The sequence below is a fragment of the Scatophagus argus genome, chromosome 19 (assembly GCF_020382885.2).
Source record: "Scatophagus argus isolate fScaArg1 chromosome 19, fScaArg1.pri, whole genome shotgun sequence".
In the NCBI taxonomy this organism is placed as follows: Eukaryota; Metazoa; Chordata; class Actinopteri; family Scatophagidae; genus Scatophagus; species Scatophagus argus.
In genome coordinates, this window is record NC_058511.1 from 6939064 (window position 1) to 6957606 (window position 18543).

Sequence of the window (18543 nt, forward strand, 5' to 3'; positions counted from 1 at the left end):
CAGGACTCGGAGCCCTCCTGCCCTCTTTACTGCCTCCATTAAATCTCTGCTCTCTCCATTGCAACTCTCCATGGATGGTGAGTGTCTCAGTTCATCATTCGAGCTAAGAGCCACAGCAGTGTACTCTACCTTTTTTTTCTTTTTTATCCTACTCACCTTGTTTAAGCCAGCCCAGCCTGGTTCAGGTCTTCATCACTCCAAACCACATTAATTAAATTAGTAAATTCAATTTGCCAGGCTATGATTAATAGTTGGAGAGAGTAGGTAAATCTGAAATTCTTAATGTATCTTTTTTGCGTTAAGATTAGGTTTAGGGGGTTATTTTTATGGTTAACCCTTAATATCACACTATTTGCAAATGGAAACTGTTAGACTGAGTGAATTAACAAAGTGGAACTACAGCTAATAAAATGCCCCATAAAATTCAGTCGAGAAAAAGTAAATGTGCATCATTACCTGTTAAATTTCAACTGAGTAACTAGTGGTAGGAAATGCAGAGAGACAGCTTAAAAATAAAATGCTGCTGGTGGGTCAGTCATTGCATTGCAACAGAACTTTATTTTAAATGCTAGTGAAGATCCCAAAGTTGTGAAAGATACCAAAATATGTCAATAAATAATATAAAAAATAACAAAATAACAGTACAAAATTTTTAAAAAGGTTTAAAGGAAAACAAAAAGGGAAAAGCAGCATGAGGAGTTTTAAAATCTTACCACTAACTACCTCCCACAGTTTTAAATGACAAGTGACAAATGACTTTTACAACACTGCACACTTCAGCATTTCCTTACTGCTTATAAACTGGGATTCTTTAAACTCTGCAACAACCTTGCAGCGTTTAGGCTGTAACCCCACGTAACCTGCCAAAAATAAACAGCAACTGAATCCTTCTGCAAAGGCTACTTTGCTACTATGAATGATAAATTGGAGTCGTGTTCAGAGCACTGGAGGACTGAGGTCAGGTTATGCAGAGGCCTGAATGCCTGCCAAATGGGAACCAGGCTACACATGGGACACTGGATTATCCGCTTGCCACTGTCTTCATAATTACTGAGGGATCTCTGCAGCATGGCTGTAATGGTGGACAATAGGCGTGGCCATAGAGGCTAATTGAAATGTTTCAGTCTTCTTGTCTTCTTGTCTTTGAAGGGATAAATCACACTGCAGTGTCCAAGGTGAGGTGAAGGTGGTTTAGTTGATAACAATCCCGCTATTTTCTATTATTAAATGCATTTTAGTCATGCACTGTAATGTTATACTATGTCAGACACAGCCATATTTGCCCTATTATTAATCCAATATGCTTTGACTTTATCTTGTGTGTAACACTAAATGTAGAAAGTTTTTTTTTTTTTTCAAACCCAGGCTGAAACACTTGTGATGTTTGTGCCACATGTTCCCGTTAGTGGGAGGTATTTTTTATTAAGATCCATCTAAGGACTGGCGCTGCAACTTAGGCTATAAATGCTGTGGTATGTGGCACTGATCCATGTGCTTGTCCCTTCAGAGATGAACATTAAATAAATTGTGTTTGTACCCTACTAGTAAGACAGAAATCTACTGGTTTTTGAATGAAAATGTTTTTTTCTGAATCTGAACTGAAGAGCAGGTTAAAGGAAAACTAAAGTATATGGCTTCTGCAGAAAGTATAAATATAAAAAGGATTTTATGTTCGACTGAATTACAGCAAATTTATGTGTTTCCCAGCCCAAAACTCAACCTGTGTCAAAGTAATAAATGATTATGGACTCGCAAAGTAACAGTGTCCATCTAGCCTTGCTGTAATAAGCCTGCAAGAGGGGGAAAAAGCAGAATCCAAATATAAACAAAGTGGTTTCTTTGTTATATCAGAGCCTGGGCTGAAATCACACAGCTGCTGCTAATGGCTGGGTGGAAGTGATCTGGCTGTACTGTGATGTAGTGAGCAGCAGCAAATCATCACTTCGATCAAATCAAATGAACTTAAATCCAGAAGTTAATTGAGATTTTTATCCTCCCAGCTGGGATTCAAAAAACAAATACACCTCCAGTTATCTTTTCATGTTCTATATGAGCTCATTAAGATTTTACAAATGTTGAAACATTAGTGTTTTCTTTTTAGAGTTGGGTCATTATCTCGTCAACTGCTGAAGCATGAGCTGCTCTGTAACAGCATACTACCACCACATTTTCCTCAGATAGCAATGCATTTTTATAATTGGTCATCGACTTTCTGACGAGATTGAAGTGTCTCAGTTAAAGCTAATTTCAAATTGGTAATTTGCTTAATTTGGACTGCACAGTTAAAAAAATATCTTAGTTAGCTTTGTCAATAATTTGCGAGGAAGATCGTTGCAGATCAACCTCATAAACAAGAGGCCACAGTGGTTCATACAGTCCAGTATTAGTGGATACATCTGATTTTACTAAGCTAAGCTAATGCTAACCTAACATCACTGACATTAAGTGTTGCATTTCTGAGGTAACATGCTTTTTGTTTTGTTTTTTTTGTCAAATGTCATCTGTTCACTTTACATAAACATGCATGTTGACCACGTTTAATATTTTTAATATTTTTATTAGAGCTTTTTGTCCAGCTAACCCCTGTTTAAGAACTAGTTTGTGGTGAGACCCATTTTTCATGCCTACAAGCTGACGATAACCTTGGTCGAGACATTGTTTTCGTGTCGTCTGTATTCCAGTAAGTCCGATATCTCTTCAAATTTGGCAGAAATATCCATTTGAACTCAAGGATGAATCTGATTAGAGTTTGGTTGGTCAAAGGTCAAACGTCACTGTGACCTCACAAAACATGATTTTGGCCATAACTCAAGAATTCATACGTTAATTATGACAAATGTGATAATTTCACACAAAAGTCAAAGGTCAACTTGTTTCACCAGCATAACTCAGAAACAGAAGGGCAGATTGTGACCATATTTCACACTTGGTCAGATATTGAATTCGTGACACCAATCCTGGCCATTGAAACCTGATTGTTTAGATCTTCTGTGTTGCTTGACTGAACATGCGTGTGAAGCATCCACATTTTAGACTTCATAGGTTCTTCATATTCAGAATCAGATTTATTGGTGAAATGTGGCTATTTTCTGTGTCTCTCAATGAACTTACACATTGATAGACATACAGCAGAAGTCACTGGTATTGATGATCTTGAGCCTCACATGATTGTTGCTGTCTCTATCAGTCCTCTGTGCACTGATGTGAAAACCTCCAGTCTCTAAGTGACGACAGCTTGCTTTTCACTGGAATTATACATGTCAATACAGAAATAACTTCCATTTCATCAAGAACTACATTTATTTATATACCTTTAATTAGATTCCTTCGAAGTCCTTGCTAAATGTACTATAAGAGCCTGAGTTATTAAACCCTTAATAACCCATCCTAAGTTTGAATCCATGAAGAGCTAAATAAGTGGCTCCAGCAGAACTGTACACAACGTAAAAGTCCCCTTTGCCTTTTGCACATTCTTCAATGCAGTGACCTTTTCCTTCTGTGTGGGGTAGAGGGACAAATGCCTCTATGGACCCTGAGGCTTTCTGTAACATGCAGTTTCATATTCTAACCTGAAAACAAATGTCAGACTTTCGAGGAAAGATTTATGTTTCTCATGACAAACTTCCACACATGGCCTGCAATGTTTTGGCTCCCTCCAACATTCTCTGCAGTGACTCTTATTTAACATTAATGTCCATCATACTGTGCAGAAGTATCCCCTCCTGACAACACTGCAAGCTGAGAAACATCACTGTCTCTGTTCTGCGCACAAACAACTCACTTCAGATTAACGTCAAAGTTATGACCACAGATTGCAAATATAAATCTCAAAGAGAGAGAGAGGAAAATAAAGAAAACAGCTTAAATAAATGTTATTGATTTGTTTTTACTTCCCACTCATGAAACTGACCATAGTGTTTCTGACAGGAATTCGATTGTTCGGGGACACCTTTTATCTTGGTGGTTTAATGCTCCACCACATTCAATCAGCTTGGATGAAGACTTTATTTGACCAAGCAGAACCATCGCGGTGAGCAACCTCACATCCAGGTTAATGTTATGAAGGTTGCTGTTTCATTTAAAGAAAAAAAAAAAAGCCTAAAGAGGAGGTTTGAAACACAATTCTCCCAATCATTTCAGTGACATTTGTCCTGAAACACTCACTGTGACCTTTACAGGTAATTGTTCCCCCGCCCTCCCCCCTCTCCTTTACATTAACAGCACACAGACCAATGTCATTCACGTCCTGTTAAGTGGCCTCCAAGTGATTAATGTGATACATTAGTGTGTATCTTGTTGCCTTTAAAGAGTTACTTAAACATGATCCCACTTGTTTTAGTTACAAACTTTATTTTGCTATCTAACGTGAGGTCCACATCACCCCCGCACCCCACAGTACAGGAGTCAACAGTTTAGACAGTGTGGAGTATGAAAGACTGTGAGCCTGCAACTGAGAGTAGCAGTAGTGGAAACGGTAAGAGGTACAAATACTACTGCAGGGTTCTTTCCTCTCATTCATATCCCATGATTTGACACCGTCTTCTAAGCTAATGGGAGATGCACGTCTTGAGTATGTTAAGGGGGAAGCTAAAGCACACTGTTAGTCTTCAAGTACATATCAGGCACACTCCACACTGCAGACTAGACAGACTACAGCATACTTTGCTCATATCTTACCCAAGGAGACCAACTACTCTAAAGAAACAAGAAATGCACAATAATGGGATTATGGGAAATACAGAACATCATCTAGGCAGTCCAATGCAGTAGGTGGCCATATGCAAGAAGAAGAATGCCGTTGTTGTGCTCATGATGTCAAGCTGCTGAATCGGAGTAAAATCATGCAGACTGGAGCACCAAACATATCGTCGGCAGTGTGTATAAGATAAGGAATCAAAATAAGGTGAAAATGAAGGATCCTTCAGGTCCCATCTGTAGCTGTGCCTTTAGAGCAAAAAGTTGTTCCATGGTTGCCAGTTGAACTGTAACAGCCGCATTTGCCCTCATAAAATTAGTCAGACGAGCAAATAGCAAAGGTACTTTCACTCTGTGAAATTACGGGTAACACAGAGATGAGTTCACCGTCTGAATTCATTTTTACTGACAGAATACTGCCATCTATCTCTCCTCAACAGAGCCATGAGACTGGGAGTAATGGCGAGGAACACAAAACTATCATCTGTGGCAGACTGTGCTGGATTGTCATCTGCGACTCTTGTGATGGATTCCTCACCGTTCACACAAACATCAAATAAACATCCCAGATTTGTAAGAGTCCTTAAACTCAAGTTAAGCTGAGCAGATTTCAATTGATGCTGTTTTCCACCAACACTTTCTTTCCCACTTTTAGCTCATACTGTCCCCAACATGCTTTTTTCACTACTTCCACTAGTGTTAAATTATAGTATTTTTATTCTTATGGGGAATGTTTGGTGACAGCATCACTCAAAGTGTCAGTACAGCGGCAGTTATGCTCATTATATGCATCGGTTATCATTTCATGGAATCCATCCATCATTACCTCCCTATAGTTACTTTTTATTACTATTGCAGTGGCTCACAAGCCAAATAAAACTCTTAATAACCCTCATCACACTTTTTGACCTCAGTGTTGACACAAGTTAGGAGCCAAAGAGTGATTTTTTTTTTAAATTCCTTTTCAGATTACTTCATTTGAAAAATGTCCAGAAGACCTGAAAAATGCACAAAAAAGCAAGATCTTGAGAAAAGATGGACAAATAAACATAATTTTGAGTGACAGAATTTCTTACCCCTTTCTCTTTGTGACCCTGTGGACTTTTTTTTTTTTTGCATAATTTTATTTATTTACTGTCATTTGCAAAGCCACAGTTATGTACTATATGGTATCACCCGTGCTCTGCACTTGTGTATTTAAGTGTACTATTTACTGAAAATCAATGCTTGTCTGTACCAATACTCCGTGTTTGCCATAAAAAATGGCAGCTGACATAGCCAAAAAACACAAAGTGTGGATTAAGCAAAACACTAATGTGCTATGTGATGCACACCTGATACGGGACGTTCAGAAACTGAAACTCATTTAATGCCATTAACAAATAACCAGACGGTAATGGGCTTATCTGTTTAGGTTAGGCTGCTGTTAAGTCTTTACACAACCTACTGTGGAGTAAGAACTGTGTCCCCTCAAATTCAAGCACCCATTTACTATAATTTTAATAGGTTTCATTCACTCAGCTGCCATGAAATTCAGCCAGCAAGCAAAAAAAAACCCCAAAAAAACAAAAACTTTAAGACCAATATGATATTAAGTGGTTCACGCAACATTTTGCAGTATGTGTCCGGTCAACTGTATCCAGTCAACACCTTTGAGACTCCTGCAGTGAAAAGATCTTTAACATCTTGAAGGGCAGCAGCTCATCCAACCAGAGATTATAACAGGGGACAGAAAATCAATACTTTCAGGAAAAGACGGAATAGGTAAGGAAAGTTTCCTCTGCAGTTTCAGTGCATTTTTACTGTTGATGAAAAGACATTGCTGATGATTTCCATTTAGATTTTATAGTCATTCAATATATGGCCATAAGAAAAGGCTATGAGGTGAAAACCTTTATCTCAATGGACAAGTAGTACAGCTAACTGTATGCCATGTCACAAATAAGAGGTATGTTTCTCCCAATTTTTATTTTCACGAGGTACACCCCCCAGCCCAGGAATCATCCAGCATGCCAAAACAACTGTCCAGAACAGAAGTTGTAACAACAATGAGCTGACATATTCCACAGTGCTCCAAGAGAGAGTTGCACGGCCTCTCCGCATCAATACTATTGCATAATTCTACACAACTAACATATAGTACTCTCTTTTAAAAAGCATTCATTGTGGTTCATGCAGACTGTGAGACATAAGTCAACTTACAGGTCTGTAATGCCATTTTTAAACATCAAACTGTGTTGCTGTCATTCCAGACTTCGCATTCGCCGAAGTCTCAGCCTGAACTTTCAGTGAGCAGACGAATCAATACAGGGCATTACTTTGAAAAACATTAACATTATGGCCTCCTACATGCATCGTCGGAGTTTTCTCAAGCAGAAAATGGGCTTTCAAACCTCTGAGCAAGGTTCAGATAATTCCCTTTAGAATTCCTGGTTTTAGCAATGCTGTATATTTCACAAGCTATTCCCTTGTAGAAAAAAAAATCGTGGCCGCTATATTTCTCTGTCAAATTGCAGGAGGAAGACAGGGCATGGAGGCAGGGTCAGTGATGGAACGCTCTGCCCGGAGGGACATGGAGTAACTTTCAATCATAAAGAGAGTGACACTAAGTGAAATGGCAGTAATCTCATTTTGCTGCCCCATTTTCACAAGTGTCATTATCATACACCTCTATGTCCTGAAGACTGGAGGCATCTGTATCGTCCCCGGCACTGCTCTGACTGGTCCTGAAGGCAAACGCTCCTATAAAGGGATACAAACTGTCTGTGAACAGGTCTCTGATGTTATAGTATGGGAGTTCTGGGTCTTGTCTTTCTGGCTTAGTGATGCACTGTCCCTCCATGGCTTTGTTTCTTTGATAATACTTTGAAAATTTATTGAAGATGATAGTGATGGGCAGAGCCACCACTAACAGGCCACAGATGATACACAACGTGGCCACTATCTTCCCAGCCAGAGTTTCTGGGCAGGTGTCACCATAACCCACGGTGGTCATGGTGATTGTGGCCCACCACCAGCCTGAAGGGATGGTCCCCAAATCTGTGTTCTTCTCTTCCTTCTCTGCAAAGTAGATGAGGGCAGAAAAGATGGAGATTCCAACTGAGAGGAAGAGAAGGAGCAGACCAACTTCGTGGTAGCTGTGGCGGACGGTGGCACCCAACGCTCGCAGCCCGATGGAGTGACGAGCCAGTTTCAAGATTCGGAAAACCCTCATGAGGCGCAGAACCTGCACCACCTTTCCCACATTTTCTAAGTCCTCACTCTCCTCTGTGCTCTCCTCATCGGCCGTTTCCAGAGCTAAAGTGGCGTAAAATGGCAAAATGGAGGCTACATCAATGATGTTTAAGGGGTTTCCAAGGAACTTCCTGCGTGAGGGTGCAACAAGCAGTCTGATCATGAACTCAGCAGAAAAGCAGGCAATGCAAATCTCCTCCAGGATGGTGAGGACAGGATCCTCTATGGGTCTCTCATTTTCATCCACACGCTGAAACTCGGGCATGCTGTGGACACACATGGCAACGATTGAGGTCAACACCAAGCTGAGGGAGGCCACAGCGATGATCTTTGAACCTCTTGAGTGACCCGGATCCTCTAGCCTGAGCCAGACGTAGCTCCTCACTTCTCCACACCAGGCACCCTTGAACTTGTCCAGGTCTTTATCGAGAGCAGAGAGCTCCTCGAAGGAAGAGCTGAAGCTCGGCTGCTGCTGGTCGTCGCTCCTGATGTCCCAGTCTCTGTCCTCGATATACTCCTTCCTCTCGTGGTACCAGCTGTTACAGCAGGAGCTCAGGTGGAGCTCCTGGATGCCCCAGTACTCGATCTCCTGGCTGAAGGAGAAGACGCACAGCTCCTCCATCATGTGGATGCGCCCTGTGTAGTAGAAGTTGAGCACACAGAGAAAAACCCGGGGATTCCTGTCAAAGTAGTACTCCTTGTCAGCAGGGCTGTAGTCGTCACACAGCTCCAGGATCGCCGCCTCGCTTTGGCAGTGAAGCAGACGAGCCAGGCGTGTGTGAGGGAAACGGAGCAGCGTGTCTGGATCCACTTTGTGTCGCACACCTCCCACATTGAGGTGGACCTGGCCCTCCTCATTCCCCTGCCGGTGGAGGATTTGCCCATACCCCATTGTCCTGATGATACCCCCAGAGAGACATTACAACAAGAAATAAAGTATCAGTCAGTTTTAAAGACTCTTTTTATGACAAGAAAATGCTTCACAATCATATGCAGTCAACACGGTAAGTGGTACATTTCTATCAAGAGATGTCTGTCAAGTCATATTTGACTGCACTGTTTGTAGACCACATTAGTCCTTGGAAGAGAAAAAATCAATACAGCGCACACAGGAAATGGCTTGAGCTGGAGTGAGTGACGAGGCGTGAGGTGCTGTCACTTCTTTGAGGGCTCATGTACAGGATTATCACCGGGAGAATCAAATCACAGAGCGGACTAGAGTAACTCAGGAAACGAGAGGCAACAAGTTGAAACTGAATGTACACATAATTTCAAGCAGATATTGAAAACAGAGACTTTTTCCAGCATGAGTACATTTCTGTATTGTTTATGTTTTCCAGTATTTACTCTTCTTGAAATCCAGAGCAACGCCCTGGTTTGCATGAAACCCAAGATCTAACACTGCCCCACCAAACCCTATACGCAAATAAGTCTATTTTACTTTTAATCTCATTAAGACTGAATGCAAAACGTGAAGACTCACACGTACCTGTACTTGGAGCCTTTCTTTCCATGAAAATAACTTTTATCCGGGTGGTTTAGTTTTCACATTCTGGTTAAAAAACAAACAACAACAACAACAACAAAAAGGAAGGCGCACAACGCGAGTCGGTGGAGGAAGGAGCGCGCACTGCTGCAGCTTCACGGACGGGACAAGAAGAGCTGGAGGCGGGACGGCGGCACAGCGGCAGCTTGTTCCCTTTTACAGGGAACAGGGAGGGGCCAGAGAGGAGGAGAGGAGAGCGAGGGAGGGATGGAGACAGCATGGATGTGGGGCCACCCTGCGAGAAATTACTGTAATATTACACTTTATGACATTTTATTAATTATATCACTACGTGCCTGCAATTGATCTCTGGCTCTGCTTTAATATTTGGTCTGTATCTTCTTTATAAGATCATAAGACTCATCATAAGATCATAATCACTTCATGAGTAATATCTTTTCTTTTAAAAAAAAAAAAAAAAAAAAAAGCGCATTGTAGCCTTTTCTATAAAGCCACTGCGACTAAAAGCAGCTGGCAACAGCTTGCCTGCACGCTAGAGGGAGTAAAGTAAATCGCACTCTGACATTTCAATCTCCCATGTGAGAGCACTGCTGGCAGGACAACCTGCCAAACCAGGCGGTATTTGGCTGCTAAGGGAAGATTCAACACATTTTTACAATGGAAACAGTGTTCTGAGCCCTGTTTGAACATTTGTAATCTATGGAATAGTTTGGCAAGTTTTCCCGTCCATAATTTTACCTCAATAAAAACATCCACAGTGTCTCCCAGGTGTGCATAACAGCAGTTCTTCTCAAGATATGGTGAACTTTCTCTGCTCTGCTGCATAAAATTAATGTGCCATTTTAACATTTCTACATCTCATGAAGATGAATTCACATTTGTGCACCATTTTCAGCCCAGGGTTTGTGTGCTTTTTCTGTGCCATGGCAAAGCAGGTAAATGACCCCAGACAGGACTGAGACTGAGATGCACTGCTTGTCTAATTGGGTTTTGGGGTAATTTGGTAACTTAAATATTCAATAGAAACGCTTTAAATTTACTTTACATTAAAAAATATTTAAAACATGCTTCATGGTCCTTCATTCCTAACTGCTGTAACTCAACAGTCTAGTCCTCTTTTCCTCCCTTATGCGTACTTATATCTGTATATTGTACTGTGTTTACTTGTAAATTGTTAATTTATTATCTCTATATTTCAATCTTCATTTTCATTCTTTACACCAGTAGTTTATATTCTATAAAGTATTTCCTAAAGATATATTCTATAACTTAATATATTGATCTAATTTTCATCTGCACATGAAGAGCTGATGATCCTGATGACTCTAATAATTCTAATAAAATCAATAAAATAAAAGTCCTAATAAGATCAACTTCTTTGACTTTAAGTCAGCAAGGAGAAGCAACCTCTTAGCAGAACATGCTGAGTCTCAGCTCAGGCCTCCACACAATTATCTTCGATTGGATCCACCTGTTACCGGTTGCATTTGTTGAGCAGGAAGCTCGCTCAGTCTGCCCAAGGGGTTGGCCTGTAGAGTTCATTCCTGCCACAAACTTCATTAAAAACCGCAAAAACAGGAAACCTACAGCTACCAGTTTCTCCATCCTTCACACTATGGGTTGTGTAGTTGGATTTGGGTTTGTGATTTTGTGTTTTTTCTGCTTTATCCATTGTTTTCCTTTAAAGTTTCAGATCTTTCTGGTTACTTTAAAATGATTCAATCTCTTTCAGGTGGTTTATTCTCCTGATAGCACTTGTAACCACAGAGGCTCAAAAGAAACCCTCCATAAGTAAGTTTTTATTTTGTCAGTATTGCCATTATTTCCATTACTGTGGTTACTTCTTTACAAAAGCATTTTAATTCTACCTTATGCTTCATGTTTCATCCCAGATATCAGCCCCAAATGCCTGGGGAATGTCATGCGTGTGGATGTCGGTCCACTTGAAGGAAAACTTCTGGAAGTTGCTGTTGTCACCAGTAAGCCGACGTTTCTGAATTCACTTTCTGTTCTTCACTTTGTCTCCCGTTTTCTCTCTGACTGTCCTCTCTTCCTCCCCAGATAACTCTGCCATCCTTCTCACACCAAGTTTAGCTTCTCAGTGTGGCTTCAGTTTGAAGACGGACCAGCTGGGGAACGCCATGATTTATGCCTCCCTTCAAAACTGTTTCGCTCAAAATGTGGTAATGAGACTGGAGATATTTTGTACAGGAGCATCCAAGTGTGTTTCTTAATGTGCTCATCATTTCAAGACTTATTTTATGTGTGTTTGCAGGAAGATAAGGCATTCACAACAACTTTAAATCTTCGACTGCATGGGAACTGGATGGCTGAAGACGAGCTGTACGAGGTGGCTAAAACTTGCCACTACACTGCCTGGGCTTCCAGAGAAATCGTCTGTGACCACAGCTACATGGAGGCAAGCGAATGCTGTAGGGCTCTACGGGGTCATGTTGGAGTCTATATGATAAGTGGCTGTATGAAATGCATCAAGGCTGGTGCATTTCATGTCACTGCAGAGGGGAGAGGGAGAGATTGATTATCACTCATGGAGTGGCCTCATTTCTAGGTGTCTGTGAAAAGGGCAGCTGCAGCTGATTATGCCCTCCCTGAACATCCGGTCCCAGGGGCTAATTCAAAGTTTGGTGATCCTCGACGAGCTGCTGAGGTCTGAGCTCGTTTTGTCTTTTTTTTTTTTTTTTTTTCTCCATAATCTGGAAACATCTTTTAGCATTTAATGACATGTCTTCATTTGCTTCACAGAAACAGCCCGTAGATACAGGATTCAGCATCACAACGCTTGTGTTCTTCACTCCTGAGGAGAGGATTATGAAGGTGGCTGAGGCCCAGAGAAGTGGTTACGGGATTGCAAACACCGCTACGAGGCTGTTTCTGAGAAGTCCAAAGACTTCACCTGAGACGTACATCCAGAATGTGAGTGGACTGCAGTTTCCTTCATTTCAAACAAGCCCAATGTGATGTCTTATTCCTCAGACAGACTCTGGTTAAATTACTTGCAACCCATTAGATAACTCACTACTGGCTTGCACTTGCAGCCAGTAATCTATTGACTTTAGATCAAATAATGTAATCACACTGCCTTTTTAAATGATTACTTTGTCTGAAATCCAGTTGGCACAGTTAAATCTATTGTGCTACCTTCATTTAATTTGCATCCCCCATTATGTTGAATTTCCCACATTTGGGGGGGGGGGATTAATTTGCTCCGACAGGATACATGAATGCTCAGCTGTTAAATGGACCGTACTAAGCATGTACATATTCTTCTTTGTATCCTCACCCTGCAGGTAGCAGGGGTGCCCATGACTGTGCTAAAAACCTCCATAATATTTGAAAAGAAGTGGCTGGCGACTCAAATCGATGCAGCAGCTGCCTGCCCAAAACTTGAGGGTAATGAGCATGTTTGGTGAACAGGAGGCAGGGCTGTAGGACACAGAGGTCAAGCGTTTACTCTGGGAGTAGGAGGTTTTGGCAGCAAGGAGAATTTCTTTTGCATGTATTTTAGAGGTTTTGTACAGATGTAACCTCATTTGATTTATTAGTGAGCTTAAAAGAAGCTGGTACATACCAGCAGTTTCCTGATTGTGTCTTCATATGTATTTAGCAGATATTAGAATGGTTTTGCCTCATCTATATCAAATAAGGATCAAGTAATACATTTATTTTAATAAACAAAAAATGTATGATTTTTCTGCGTCTCACCACATCTGTAGGCCTGTTTGTAAAATTTTGGCTGCGTATTTTGGCCCTGACTGCAGTTAATTGCTGTATATGCTTGCCATTTTGTGTACAGATAGTGTTTTCATCACTCCAAACGCAATCAGCTGGTTCCTGCCGCGGCACATTGACCCTCTGATTTCATCAGGCCAGTTTACATTGTTAGAGGTTCACATGGGCATCGACGGCCAGAGGCTTGAACCTGCCGAGATGGCCGCCAGGCGTTACTCCCTTTCTGTCAATGACGTACACATCATTGTGGAAATTCCTGTTGGGGCTGTTGGAGGCTACTTTAAGGTCAGTGGCACTGAGATTTACCTGTAGAACTATTAATACCATGAAAAGTCCAAAAATAAACAAGATGGTTATAATTTCTCACATTTGTTTTCCAGAGCTAAAGTTCATAAATTAGTGACAAAAATATTTAGTTTGCAAGTGTAGTGAAATCTGTAAATACATTAAATAATCCATCTTAATCAATAATCTGTTTTTTCAATTTTGTTTTTTTTCTGGCTTTTGAGTCAAATTTTAAAAAAGCAAACTTGAACACACCAATTCTGAAAACATCTCTAAAATCATTATGTGAAGTACAGTACAAACATAAACATTCAACTTCTGGCTTTTTATTATTATTATTATTTTTTTTGACAAGATAATGTAATTCAGGGAAGTCTTTACCAAGGACAGTTAATTTTGCAGAGCCATGTTCAGGATGATCAGTATCTCACTACTTACACGATTGAGCCGATGCTCGAGTTGCTCTGGACTGAAGATGTCACTCATGAGGACACGAGATACAAAGTCCTCCTTCCCATCACAACACCATTACTGTCTCGTCCTCCGCGAGTAATCGACAGTGAGTCCTGTCTTGATGCTAATTCTTTATTTACTTTAAGGTAATTGCAAGCTGTCTTAATGTGCTGTCTTTTTTTTTTTTTTTTTTTTTTTAATTCTTATTATTTGCCCCACAGACACTGTTCCTGAGGAGCGGCTGTTTAAAGTGCTGCTCGGGCCTTTTGGCTCTGATGTGGCACTAATGAACATTACCTTCCCCTCTGAGGTTTTGACTGTGACGGACTGCAGTGCCAGAGGTTTTAACGTCATGGAGCACATGTCCCCTGACGGCAGCTCTAAGGTCTTCACACTAGAAGTGCCTTTCAAAGACCGTGTTGTACTACAAATGGTATGTTTTATTCTCAACTTGGAGATGAATTTTTCTTTTTTTTTTTTTTTCCCCCTCTTAAGGATGTCTGCTTATCTTTCTCTGTATTTCCTGACAGAGAGAAATGGGGATAACCGTCTACTCTCTTCACCTGACCTTTGGCTTGCTGGTTCTGCCAGAGTTTGCACCATTTTCCCACACTGCTTATCTAGAAGCAAAATTAGTAGACATTGGTACGTCTTCATGGATGTGATTTCATTCATGGGGGGGGGGGAGCGCACAAGATAATCATCCATATCAGTCTTGCTGTAATGTAGATGGTCAAAATTAAAACGTTTACTGCAATTTAGCTACAGAACTGGTTTTGTTATCGAAGACTATAAACCAAAGGCTTAATTTCTGTCTTTTAAAATCTGTATTTTCATTCCCTTTTGCAGTTTCTCCTTCTATTTCTGGAGGCTGTGACTATCAAAACTTCTACATCCTTGTGAAATATGGAACCCACGGATTTAACTTTCAGACCATTGTGGGAAAACAAATGCTGACAGCAGGTCTGGCTCAGCAGTACGGCCTCATGGAGAACGGAACACATTTAAGTTTTGTAGTGCCGTTTTCAGGCCCCGCTGTTGTGTTTGAGGTGCGATCAGGATCTGTATTCTCTTAAACAAAGTGGTATGTTGAGCTGTATCTCAATGACCTTGCTTGAGGAGATTATCATTGTCTATATGATGCATGTGAAAACTTGTCAGGCTGTTCAGGCGTCATCCATCAGGAGCAGACTTGATGTGGTTCTGAGGAGTCCAGAAACCAACAAAAATATCAAAGAATTCTCACTGGCTTGCAATTTCTTCTCAACGCTGACTGGTTTGTTGGAGAAAATAAGCATTTTTTTTTTTTTTTTTTTTTTTTTTTTTTTTTAATATATACTTCTCACAAAACACTAAGTACATGATCATTTCTGATCCCCATCTTTCAGAGTGTTTCCCTAACGGAACCATGACTGCTCTGGCTGTGAAACTAGAGTCTGTTCCCAGTCTGAACCCAAGTCAGCTCACCCTCAGGGATCCCACTTGTGGTCCCTCCTACAGCGATGACCGCTACGCTTACTTTGTGTTCACTGGGAACTCCTGCGGGACGACCAGAAAGGTAGCATGCTACTGAACTTTTATTTATTTTATGATTTTCCCTTTCATACACTGAAATTTGACTTATGAAACCTTTTCCTTTTGTTTCTTTTTTTCTTAGTTTTTGCCCAACATAATGCTGTATGAAAATGAAATTTCTCTGCCAGACGAACTTGAAACAAAAACGGAATCAACGTTGAATGAGCCGGAGTACGAGTGAGTGTCTCAGATGATTAGTCATAACAGTTGTTTTGATCATCATTTGGTAAGCAAAAATGTAATTTTCCATCATTCCAGTTTCAAATGTGAACATTTACTGAATTTCTTGGTCATTATGAGATGGTGAAACGAGTATCTTTTGTGTTTTGGACTTTTGGTTGAACAAAAGTGGATGTATCAAGATGCCAGCTTTTGGCATTTGGCATTTTGTGACATTCTATTTGATGAAATCTGGTGCAAATTAACCAATAAAGAAAATACTTATTTGCAGCCCTAAATGCACATTCATGTCCACCCAAAAGATATGTGAACTCGGACTAAATTTTGGACTAATTGCGGTGACTTTATTGGAAGTTGCATACATGCAATACGGGGGGGAAAAAAATTGACATTAAAGGGTATTATTTTCTGCAACTGACACTTTTTGCCATAAACCAAGACAACAAATTATCTGTACTGTCATTGTAAGTGGGGTCAAAACTAAATGAATGTTGAAATTCATATGAAATGTTTTTGGTTTGTTTGTTTTTTTTTTTTGTTTTTTTTTTTTATCAATTCTGCCACTACACTGACCAAATGGTCTTATCTCATGGTTTGTCCCTTTTTCTTCAGGTTAAAGGTTTCTTGTTATTATGACATCAATGGCACCCATGCTGTGGCCTTCCACACCAGACCTCGCAGGAGTGAACCGTATGCTGAAAATGCAAGAGGCGAACTGCAAATTGCAATGAGACTTGCGTTGGGTAAGACGTCCTGATTGCATTGCATTCTCAAATGTTTTCACATCGGAGTCCCAACGTTGGGATCTCCTTTTCTTCCTCCCTAACTTTAAAATGCTTAGTGACACCAAATTCATTGACTCATCTTGAACTTAATTGTCTTAATGACCAAGTTGGCAAGTAGAATGAGGGCAATGTACTTTACAGTTCAATTAAGTCACTCATATTTTATGCCTGAGTGTGTGCCATAGTTCCTGTTTGTATCCTTAATAATTCTTCTCAACATGTACCGTCTCTCTTGACTTAGACGACTCCTACACCGTATTTCACAGCGCTGAGGATTATCCCATAACAAAGTACCTACAACAGCCGTTGTATTTTGAGGTGGAACTGCTGAGGTCTACAAAGCCTGAAATATCACTGGAGCTGGAGACCTGCTGGGCGACACTTGACAACGACAGGACATCACAACCCAAATGGAACCTCATCATCAATGGGTAACTTATTAATCTTGGCCTTCATATAGAAAATATAATTTTCAAACTCCAGCAAGAGAAACTGAAACATGGGAATTGGTCTTTTCCCTCATAAACATGGTGTCCAAAGAGGTTTGAATGGGATATTATTGGTTTGGCAAAAACCCCAGTCTGGTGGATGAAATAAGAACATGGTGGTTACTCTGCTAACAGGCTTGGACTTCCTTAACCAATTAAAAATACAGTAATGGGAATTGCTTCCTTTTTTCTTTTTTTTTTCTTTTTTTTCCCTATCAGCTGTGTAAACCCAGTGGACCAGTACCAGGTGATCTTCCATCCTGTTTGGGTTGATGCCAGAGTTCAGTATCCTTCTCACTTTAAGCGTTTTGAGGTCCTGATGTTTGCCTTTGCTGAAGATAAAGAGAACTTGAGTCGCCAGGTAATTTCAGCTATTAAAATAGAGATGTCCTTTTTTTTTTTTTTTTTCTTTTTCTTTTATTAAATACTAAATGTCAATTGCAGCAGCCATAAATCTGTTTCATTTCTTGCAGATCTTTGTCCACTGTGATGTGGTGATTTGTGATGCCAGAAATCCACTGGGTGGAGCTTGTAATAGGCAGTGTTCAAGCAAGGAAAACCAGACAAAAGGTACTGACATCTCATTCTGAGATTTTTTTTTTTTTTTCTTTTTGGTGTCTAAGATGTTTTTCTTTCACAGGTCAAAAACGAGCTGTTCCAGATGACCATAGTTTCAGACATGTGTCATCAGGACCCATACTTATAAGCTGACAAAAACAATAAAATTTTTTTTTTTTTTTTAAAGCAAAAATTGAGTTCCATTGTTTCCTTTTGACATGTTAACTGGGAGATGGAGATGAGTCCACTTTGTAGACTTGACTTTCAGTGACTTTTTATGAATTTCAAGCAAAATGCAACCAAAGACAATCCACCAAAACAAAGTTGAAATTTTTAATTTTGTATTAAACACTAATGAAAGGGGGTAGCACAGCTGGTGTGTGTGGGTTGGCCCTGCAGTTGACCGATGACTAGTCCAGGGTGTACCCCGCCTCTTGCTCATTGTCAGCTGAGATAGGCTTCAGCCCCCCTGTGAAACTGCACAGATAAAGTGGCTATAGATGGATGAACATGGATGTTAAGAAATGTGAGATACATGTAAAGCTTTAGCTGCTTTAAAAAATGTGTGTGGTCCAAATGTGTGATGCTGCACAAGACATCCTGAGGCAGGAAACGAGTACTAATGTATTTCCAAAGGTTCTATGGGGTGGAGCCTACACTGTATGTTTGTTCTTACTTCCCCTTTCAGTTAAGACTTGACTGAGGCACAAATGAAATTAATTATACTATCTGATAGCATGCAAAATATGTACAGTGGTTTAGTTCTAGTTTTATTGATCTTACACAACTAAAGTGAAGCATATTAAATGTTAACTTTAAATGTAATACACAGTATCTACTTTTTTTTTTTTTTTTTTTTTTTTTACATGTGAACATGACAATTGATGAACCTGCTCCTGGTGATACATGATAAGAGCCTTATGGAGCTACAACTTTAGACTGACAACACACAAATGTTCCTATGAAGGTTAGCAAACGGATGTGCATTTTATCAGTCTACACAATGCTGACATCAGTTTCATATACAGTATTT

At 40.2% G+C, this 18543-nt stretch overlaps 2 protein-coding genes across 2 annotated transcripts; one reads left to right on the forward strand and one right to left on the reverse strand.

The window, feature by feature from the left end:
• Positions 1-5982: 5982 nt before the first annotated feature.
• Positions 5983-9688, reverse strand: LOC124051065 (potassium voltage-gated channel subfamily S member 3-like). Its single transcript, XM_046374102.1, has 2 exons — positions 9419-9688; positions 5983-8825 (listed from the first exon to the last, which is right to left on the reverse strand). The coding sequence occupies exon 2, from the start codon at positions 8819-8821 to the stop codon at positions 7322-7324; it is 1500 nt and encodes a 499-aa protein (XP_046230058.1). The 5' UTR covers positions 8822-8825; positions 9419-9688; the 3' UTR covers positions 5983-7321.
• A 1146-nt stretch (positions 9689-10834) lies between these two features.
• Positions 10835-17687, forward strand: LOC124050865. Its single transcript, XM_046373797.1, has 21 exons — positions 10835-11074; positions 11169-11227; positions 11329-11415; positions 11498-11619; positions 11712-11855; positions 12006-12104; positions 12200-12370; positions 12745-12847; positions 13251-13471; positions 13874-14030; positions 14146-14357; positions 14455-14569; positions 14774-14973; positions 15086-15200; positions 15313-15482; positions 15582-15676; positions 16292-16422; positions 16706-16895; positions 17172-17313; positions 17426-17522; positions 17593-17687. The coding sequence occupies exons 1-21, from the start codon at positions 10857-10859 to the stop codon at positions 17661-17663; spliced, it is 2919 nt and encodes a 972-aa protein (XP_046229753.1). The 5' UTR covers positions 10835-10856; the 3' UTR covers positions 17664-17687.
• Positions 17688-18543: the final 856 nt, after the last annotated feature.